Consider the following 9,326-nt stretch of genomic DNA (forward strand, 5'->3'; position numbering starts at 1 on the left):
ATGGAAGCAACTCGCATATAAAATATCAACACACATATGCAAATTAGTTAAGTTCGAACATGATCAATCGACAAAATCTCACAAAAACTTTTTCCAGCCAAACATTTTATTGAAACAAACAACATGGAAGAAAAGAAACTTCCCATTTCATTGTCTGCGTTACAAGCAAAGGGGTCTTCGTAACATAACACCGCTAGAAAATCATGTACGTGCTCATGTCGTAAGCTTGCCTATATACAAAACAGTAATTACATAACAATCGGAATTTAAAGTTAAATCCGTGAGCCCCAAAATTTACAATTCTCAGTGTAATCAGACGAAACCGGTCGGAGAAATGAAGCAAGTTGACGAGATCTGTTGCTGTGTGCTGCTCAGTAGTATTTATTTTAAAAAAATTGAATGATATTTGAATGGACTTGCGTAGCGAGAGAATCGACAGGAAACTGCAAGATCTCTGCTCGATGGAGAGATTGAGGTCGGAGGGTATTTTCCATCGGAAGTTTTCGTATCGAGCGACAGCCACTCCGGAAAGGACTGTTCAGCCTTGTCTTTCTCTCTGACTTAATGACTTATTGACTTAATGTAACCCTATTTTATTCACAAAACAGCAACCTATACGCCGTTTGAAACAAAACTGTTCAGCTTCCATACAAACCTTTGAAAATAGTGTCTTCGTAACACAACACACCTAGAAAGTCACTTACGTGTTCATGTCTGCGGCTTGGGCCGCCGGTGTTTTGTTAAGATGTTTATGGCATTTCCCTGCAACTATTGACCTTGCATACATTACATCTTGAATTTACGTTACAGACACGTGTCAATCCGTCTTTTCTCGGGGAGTCAGTACCCGAACTCGAGTGAGCGGCGGAAATCGAGGCTACCTGAATTACAGAAAGCTGGCAAAGATTCTAAGAAGGGTGCCCAGGGATTCCTAAGGTCGTAACGTAAGTGACGACTTGATATCCAGTAAAATGTAAACCGGCGTCAAATCTAGGCTTGAGCAATAATAATAATAATAATAATAATAATAATAATAATAATAATAATAATAATAATAATAATAAATAGTGAGAAGAGCTCCAGGGATGAGGCTAAGGGTTGTCAGCGTACCCATACTGCAATGCGTTTGTTCGGCACCTGAACATAGTGAGCTCCAAGGAAGCCAAACTGAGCTATATCCCAGCGCGCTTTGAGAGGAGTATCTTGTATTGTTGCATAGTGACTCTTGAGCATGACTTCATTTTGATTGCTGTCAAGTAGACATGGTTTGTTTGCAGCGGCTGGGGAGCCCACGTGAAGACCATGGTCATAAAAACGGTATGAGTGTGTCACCTTGTTTCCCCAACAGATGATCCTCCCAGTGAATGTCTTGTCTTTCCGAGCGTGTTTAATGATATTCCAAGTATAATCCACTTTGTCCAAAGCGTACTGGCCCCACGCATGATCCACAAACATTGAATTCCTTTTGCTGGGGTTGAAGACGGCGTAGGCGTCTTCCGACGGCGTCCAATCATTGGCTGTGCCAACAAAGGTAAGCCGAACAGACTGACGGCCAGATAAGAAAAGCATCCGAATAAGCGAGTTGTTTAAATGGACTCCGGCATCAGCATCGTTTTTGATGGACAAATCAACGGTGTCCCTTTGATGAATGTCATGGAATAGATTGCCATACAAAGGATTGGTCTTGGAGCCTGAACACATGCCCCCATCTCGGTCAGGACACACCCAACTGTAGTCATCGGTTACTTTTGCAACCAGAGTCCAGCCTCCTCCCGATGTGGTCATATCACAGTAAGCACGAAATGCATTGCGCGTGTTTTCCTTGCCAACTGGGTTTATCCAGTACATACCATTGCCTCGACTCTCTCCATTGAGCAATATTTGTAGGCAAGACTTTCTGGGAGGTGAATTGTTAATCTCTCCCAGTGGGACAGTCTGCAGCTGTAACCAGTGCTTCCTGCTGCAAATTTTCAGCATCCCAGAGTTTTTATCGTACTTAACTTCACCTTCAAGCCGTTCATTGCAAGTTACAGGGAAGGATGTAGGAATAAAACGCGATACGAACTTGATGCTTTTGTGTTCATATGTGCAACTGTCTCCTTTTTCACCCTGGAAGATTAAAAATGACTAAAAATTAGTTCTATTTGTAGCTCTTATGGGATAAAACATGACCACAACATCGGATTGTGAAGGCTCTATTTCTAGAAAACTTAGGCCTCTTAACTAGATTAAAAGTAGAATTACGGTCAAAAATCACACATGGGTTGCAGCCAGTGTAATGTTTTTAACACTAGTGTAGTATTTTGTGCCGTTCTTGTTTCCTTTTTAGGTCCTGGTTAAAAATTTGGTTAGATTTCACAATTCGTTGCTTAGCCCCGGCCGTATAATCTAATTTACTGTCTCAGGTTTTCTTCTTTTGAATTCGGATTGCTGACAGGTACGATTGCCACACAGGTACGAGTTGCTGTGTTGATTTCATACTGAGTTTATATTAGATAAATTTTTTCTATTAAGCTGACGGAAATGAGATGTACATGTTAGCTATTTCTAGTTTGTTGTAGACCGAAACGAGGGGTCGCGCTTTACTTAATTAGAGGGTATCAGTTAGAGGTTTCGTAAGTAAACAATATTCAGTCACGCATCGGTAGAGCAATGGCGCCTTTGGAAAAGCTTTCGTGGAAAGAGGGAGAGGAACTTTAGGCATGAGTATCATATCAAAATCTTTTGAGGTGGTCGTTCACACAGCAAATGAAAGTTGAAATGGATGAAGGGTTTGACAAAGCTCCATTTATAGAGCATATTCGTTGTTCTTAAACAAATCACTCTCCTTCACCCATAACAAAAGGGTGGAAGAAATAGTTACTTGAGACCGTAGAGTATCACTTGCGTTTCTATTTTGGAAATTAGTGGTATTAAAAAACATAAGATTTAAGCACCTTGGCACTCAATAGCCAGCTAGAATGAAGGCATTAAAGGTATGGACCACCACGCATGATCGCCCTTGCAAAGTGACCACAGTGTGACTCACGATATTTTTACGGGTATATTGTATCAAGGGATTAGACAAAGCCTTTAATTAGAGACGAATTTGAGTACTTCGAATTCTCCACTTTAGGTGCGGCTCAGATGGCACATCGGGGAGGCCTCTCGCGAGCAAGACGAATTATGTCTGATACGGACCCCAAAATTGATCCGTAACGGGTTGATCTTATTTTAGTCGTTTAAACAAAAAAAATAAAGTAGAGCATATCCATAATAAAACATTAAATTATGAAAAAGGGAATAAATTGACAATTGAAAGTCACTTCACGATTCACTATTGTACAGTGAGTGATTTGTGGTAGTTCGATACAACTCTTTAACTAAAGCCCTTTACCATGATGGTGATGGACTCTTGTCTTCAATAATAAATATATCGCCATTCCACGAAGCTAGCAGAAAATGGAAGTGATGTTTTAATAATATGTCATTTTGCCAACTTTCGTTAGCTGAGGCTTAACGTTCATCCAAGAAACCGTCCTCTGCAAAAAATGTTAAATGTGCAAGTCTTTTGTAAGATAATTAAGAATTAATCTTAGATTTCCAAAATGGGGAAACTTCGAAGGCCTCCTTTCCATCCCGAATAGTTGGAAATACTGAACTAGCAGCTACATTAGTTCCGGAGCCTTGCCAAAGAAGAACAAGTTGGATACGATCAGGCAACCTGGTAGCCTAAAGAACGCAGCCTCACTAACTCCCCACAACATCCTCTTTGAACAATGGACAATTAACGGAAAGCACGCAAGCCGATGAGTTTAATCTTCCCTTACTTCTTCATACCCCCGCGTGAGGTCATTTTTTTAGGTCGATGATTTCACGATAGCAAGTGGCAGTCACATCTTGCCTCCCTGATTTCATTTTAAGTGCTAGATAAGGAAAACTGCACGATAAACTCTTTATTAAACCTCAGCTATAAAGCCGAGGAACTTAGTTAGTCCAAGACTCTCGCCCCTCTGAAATGACAGACAGAAGTCGTGCACGAGTGCATCTGTTTTAGACTAATTAATATATCGGATCTAGGACCGCCGTAAGCGATATGGTTTAAAACTCTTTACTTGTCGACAGATATTGCAGATAGTCCCGGCTTGATAGAACAGTGTGGATTTTAATGTAACAACGTCTGTAATATTAATCACATTCTAGACTGACCCGCACGCGAATTAGCGTTCAAGTTTCCGCTCAGGTTTCGTACCTTGGGGCCTTGGCTTCCTTTGTCTCCTTGAGGTCCGGTTTCACCCTAAAAGACGAAGACGAAGAAACCGAAAAAAAAAAAAAACGGAATACGGTAAATGTTACAATGAAGGCCGCTAAGTGGGGGCATACAAAGAAAAGTGAGATTGCAAATGGCACAGGTATTGCTAGCGATGTGTAAGGCGCCTGGTTTTGCGTTCTTCAATTAAAGCTATAACTATTGGACCGTTGGAGTCATATATTGTTTCTTGCCGGAAAAATAAAAGAAAGTGGGAGAAATAACAGACATAAGTGGTTAGTTTAACTATGTTTGCAACTAAAGATGACAAATGACTTAGCGTAAGTAACGGGGGCGAAAATTGCCACTTGTTTCTCAGTGCAATTTCTCTTCAAAAAGTCATAAGGTTGTAAAGCATGCATAACCTACCCTTTCTCCTCGCAGAGCAGTACCTCCTGACAAATACACCTCTCCAAGTTTGATCCTTCCAGAGGATAGCATAAGCTGGCCACGCACCGGTTGTAGAACTACTCTTGCATCCTTACGCTCTCTTTAGGGAATTGGAGAGATTGGCAAGATTAATCAAGATAAGAAATGAACCTGTGAGCGACTAAAATTGAGTTTCATCATTAAATCTTCACCAAGCACAAATACATCAGAAATAAGTGACTTGAATAGACACTTACTGGGACGCGAGCGAAATCATTGGGGAATGAAAAGCAATACATAGCACGGTAAGTCCTTGAGCGAAAAGCGAGGCGGGAGTCATGGTTCCTACACTGAATGAAGTCTAAGAGCAAGTGACTAAACGCTATGGCATCGCGACCTTACATAACACTCAATAAACTGATTGGATAAGAAGCGTGACACGCCAACGTCACTCAACTGATGATAGCTTGGTTTCGTGCACAACAAAGTCAATTGAAACCAAGGTCCCTCGACCCCCAGTTATACATTTAAACTTTCGCCCGCCACTTAGGGGAAACTTGACTGTCACAATCCCCATTGTCATGTCTCCGGTGTCCCACTAAGTTTTGCTAAGCTGATTTTCGTAGTAAACTATTCACTTTGTTTCGCATCGCTAAAAAACGCAACTGCTGCCACAAAAGGTTTATCATCGTTCCAAATGCAAGTAGAATCGCTGTGCATGCAGGACGTCGAATCAGGACTAAAAAGCAGTTGTGAGAAAACGGAAACAAATGTTACTATGTTGGATTTAACAAAATTTTTGGAATAATATTTTGACACAAATACCCTAGTCTCACAGGCTTTTTTCTTGAGCTGCGAAGCGGCGAGAAGAGAAAAACCTCTGGTTACCATGGACTTGAATCTCACTTTCATGCAATCGCCAGGGTCAGGATCTGACCCTCAGGCTCAGATTGGTTGATATTTTTACAAACACGCGAATCAGTATGATTGGCTCGTTTGATTGGTAGTACCTAGGAAACGCAAAGGGACGCATGCGTGACATGGCCGCGGTAAGACGTGTTCCTTCGATCTGCTGTTTGCCGACGCTTATTTTAGCATATCTATTCGTCTTCAATTGGAACGTTTATTCGAGTCAACCCTATTCGGATTTGTTCTTCAATGCAGCGCCTTTTTGTAGGTTTTATTCTTTTAGGAGCCTTGGTTTTATCCACTTTTATCGTCGTGCATCGATTCAACAGAGACGCCATCTTAAGTTGTCAGTCCGTGGCAGGACTTATTTATCATCTCGGATAAGTTACTATCCGAATTCTTCATCTTTCTTCCATCTTACAAGAATAATTAGAAGTGGTGATATAAGTACGAATCCCGGTCCTGACAAATGTCCTGTGTGTAATAATACAGTTGCAAAGAACCATCGTGCTCTCTCCTGTGACACATGTAACCAGTGGTGTCATATCAAGTGTGGAAAGGTTAAACCTAGGGAGTACAAGAAACTACAACTTGTCGACAATTTTTCTTGGAATTGTCCCGCCTGTTCACCGCTACCTTTAACGACACCGGCTTGTTTACATCATAGTTTTAATTTTTCACCTTCAATTGGACGAGATAAACATTCGCTCGACTGCATAGTACTGAATGCACGCTCTCTTCGTAACAAGCTTCTGGATTTTCAGTCTGTAGTTTATGCTGGTAAGTTTGATATTGTCACCGTTTCAGAGACATGGCTCGACGACACAGTGTTCGATCATGAAATCTTGCCTACTGGATATACAATTTTTCGAAGAGGCGGCGGTGTGTTAATGGCCTTCAAATCTGACATAACTGCCTGGAGAAGAAATGACTTGGAATCTGACTGTGAGTTATTGTGGTGCGAATTCACTTCTTCTGCGGGTCAAAAGATTTTATTTGGTTCATATTATCGTCCGCCAAATACTGGAATTGAGTATTTTGAATTGCTACGTGAATCTTTCACTGCTATTAACAAATTCGATAAGGTATTCTTGGCTGGTGATTTCAATTTGATTAACTTTGACTGGATTAACCAAGTACCTCTTTCCTCAGAGACTATTTATTGGAATGCCTACGAATTATTAAACGATGCATTTCTTACCCAAGTAAACACTTATCCTACACGTAACAATAGTATTCTGGACCTGGTACTAACTACTGTTCCTGATCTCATCGATGATTTATATTCCTATCAGGATGTTGTGGAGTCAGACCATAATTCCATTTCTTTCAGAATTGGTCTCTCATCCACCGACTCTAGACCAGTGCTTAAAGGAGTTTTTAATTACAAGAAAGCAAACTTCGAAGAGCTTAAAAGAACTTTGTCATACTATCAAAACCAGTAGAGTGGTAAAACTGCCGTTGGAAATTTGAATCCGAAGCGGTTCGATTCTAAACACGTGATCTTAAACAGATTGTCATGTGATCCGCAGAATAATGTCATGTGATCAGAAAATTTGTACTCCACGTGCTTGCTCATAAACAGACTCAAATCGACTCTGGCGGGTGAACAATTACATGTAATGCAAGCGACGTCTGCAAACACAACTACTCAAGCAAATAACCTAAATTTAGATACACTTGCCACTGCGGTAAGTCTGTTAGAAAAACTACCGCTTGAGTAGACTGATGTTTTTCCCTGTAGCCCCAATACTATGGGTCAGCTAACGTTATCCTTTTTTTTATGGTTGAGTTAAATTGATGATGCTGTTGTAACTGTTTGGGAGGGCGCTGAATTGCTGTTTGGTCGTTTTATACGTGCCAGTGAGCCTGTTGGTACACTCTAGTTCTTACCGCCGGCGAACGTTTTACTTTTTTTGACTCAACAGTTGTGTTTTATTCAAGTGACCGTCGGCGATCGTTCTACTTCGGATCTCAAATTTTTGTTAGTAATATTGATAGCAAAAAAATGTGTAATACTAGCAAAGTTATCGTTCGAATCCGCGTTATAAATCAGTGTTATGAAAATTAATTATAGACTGTATGTTGTTGGCCACTGCAAGTCAATAAATGTTTGGTTTTTTCTGCTGATTATTGCGGGAGAATGTACTATGGTCTATTAATTCAAGTACTTTGTGAATACGAAACTCACCACAACTACCACCTGCAAAGGGCAGATTTTCTCCTGCTATTTGATAATTCTGCCAAAATACCTTTGCGCCAAAGTGTTTACAGTCACTGATATTCCTTCTAGATTTTATACGACGGAAAAACGGATCTTTGTTTACATTTCTTATCGAAGTGGAAACACGAGAGAAGCTTGACTTAATGCTTTTTTAAAAGTTGAAAATGTAACTGGTCTTATCATGACTAAATGAGGTTGGAATATGCTATTTACTCGGGCCCCGTAGGGGCTCGAGTTATAAAAGACGTTAGATTTCAGTTTTTTTTTTTTCCTGTGCAGCAAAATGCACAATAGAAAAACGTGGCCGTGTTTGATTGGGCAATGCACAACAGAAAGCACGTGGCGGTGTTTTGATTGGGTAATGCACAATAGAAGCCACGTGGCGCTGTTTACTTTGGTTATTTAAAGCAACCACGTAATCCAAGATCACGAAGAGCTCTGTGATGCGTTGTTTGTATTACTGAAGATCGGCATTGCGTTGGCTTAATCGATTTCTTCTTGGGGCGCTCAAAGCACATACAAAGAATGGCATACGCTTTTCGCGGTAGACCCACACTAAAAGATGTCAAGCGTCAGCTTCGAAACGGGTCGTTCCGCGAACTGAATGAAACAAGAATATACTCGAATGTAACTGAAATGGACGCAACTATTGAAAGTGATACAAGTCAAAACACTAATTCTTTAATAAGCAGCGGGTACCTTATTGAGAACTACTCTAAAGATGACAGCGACAAAGAAAATAACTCCACAAACAAATGGACGCTATATTGGAATCTTCTGAAGACAAAGTAAAAACGTTTGCACAGCGAACAAATGGCCTCACGCAGGTACCATTTTCACCGCGAACAAATAGCCTCCCGCTCAGTGTACCATTGACTACAGAGATAAGTTTTTTGTCTATGGCGTTTTTTTCTTTTTCATTGTGAAACAGTTTGTTTCTTGTAATGGTCTAGCTTATATCCTTTGTTCAAATAGCCATATTAGCGATCGTGTTCACTGCCATCTTGTGTGTATAGTTTTGTTCTAGTTTCACAAGATTTGATGTCATCAGTGGAAAATGTGATCAGCTCTTTAGAAAATAACTGTGATGTAGTTTGAAAGGCTGTACAGTTATTTGATTCTCAATGATAATGAAGACTTCATTCCGAAGGAGAAATACAGGTCTCGATAAGCAAAAGTTGTTTACTTTTGTTTTGATTTGCGTGAGCATCGATATAGACGTGCCCGAGAACCAAGCAGAATTACAGAGAAAAGGCTGAGACGTCTATTTTATAACAGCAGAAAAAGGAGGAAACTTGCAGGAACGTATTTGGGTAACAACGTACCGAGGTCATCCACATTTCATCGTATTACTAGCAAGGGAGATCACTTCCTCGTAAACACAACAAAAATATCTACCTCAGGTATGCGTTTAAATCTAAGCACGTGGTACAGTGTATGTACCACTTTTCCAAACAGCGTGGATGAACAGGTAAATGCAAAATGAACTCAAATTTATGCAGAAATCAGGAATACCCGGTATGATTTGTAAAAGAA

At 40.4% G+C, this 9,326-nt stretch overlaps 2 protein-coding genes across 2 annotated transcripts; one reads left to right on the forward strand and one right to left on the reverse strand.

The window, feature by feature from the left end:
- Nucleotides 1-5,011, reverse strand: LOC137976115 (uncharacterized). Its single transcript, XM_068823394.1, has 4 exons — nucleotides 4,915-5,011; nucleotides 4,658-4,778; nucleotides 4,232-4,276; nucleotides 1-2,109 (listed from the first exon to the last, which is right to left on the reverse strand). Exons 1-4 carry the CDS (start codon nucleotides 4,995-4,997, stop codon nucleotides 1,102-1,104), a joined length of 1,257 nt encoding a protein of 418 aa, XP_068679495.1. The 5' UTR covers nucleotides 4,998-5,011; the 3' UTR covers nucleotides 1-1,101.
- A 686-nt stretch (nucleotides 5,012-5,697) lies between these two features.
- Nucleotides 5,698-7,654, forward strand: LOC138011270 (uncharacterized). Its single transcript, XM_068858225.1, has one exon. It carries the CDS (start codon nucleotides 5,698-5,700, stop codon nucleotides 7,009-7,011), a length of 1,314 nt encoding a protein of 437 aa, XP_068714326.1. The 3' UTR covers nucleotides 7,012-7,654.
- The last annotated feature ends 1,672 nt before the right edge of the window (nucleotides 7,655-9,326 follow it).

This window comes from Montipora foliosa, chromosome 1, assembly GCF_036669935.1.
Source record: "Montipora foliosa isolate CH-2021 chromosome 1, ASM3666993v2, whole genome shotgun sequence".
NCBI classification, from domain to species: domain Eukaryota; kingdom Metazoa; phylum Cnidaria; class Anthozoa; order Scleractinia; family Acroporidae; genus Montipora; species Montipora foliosa.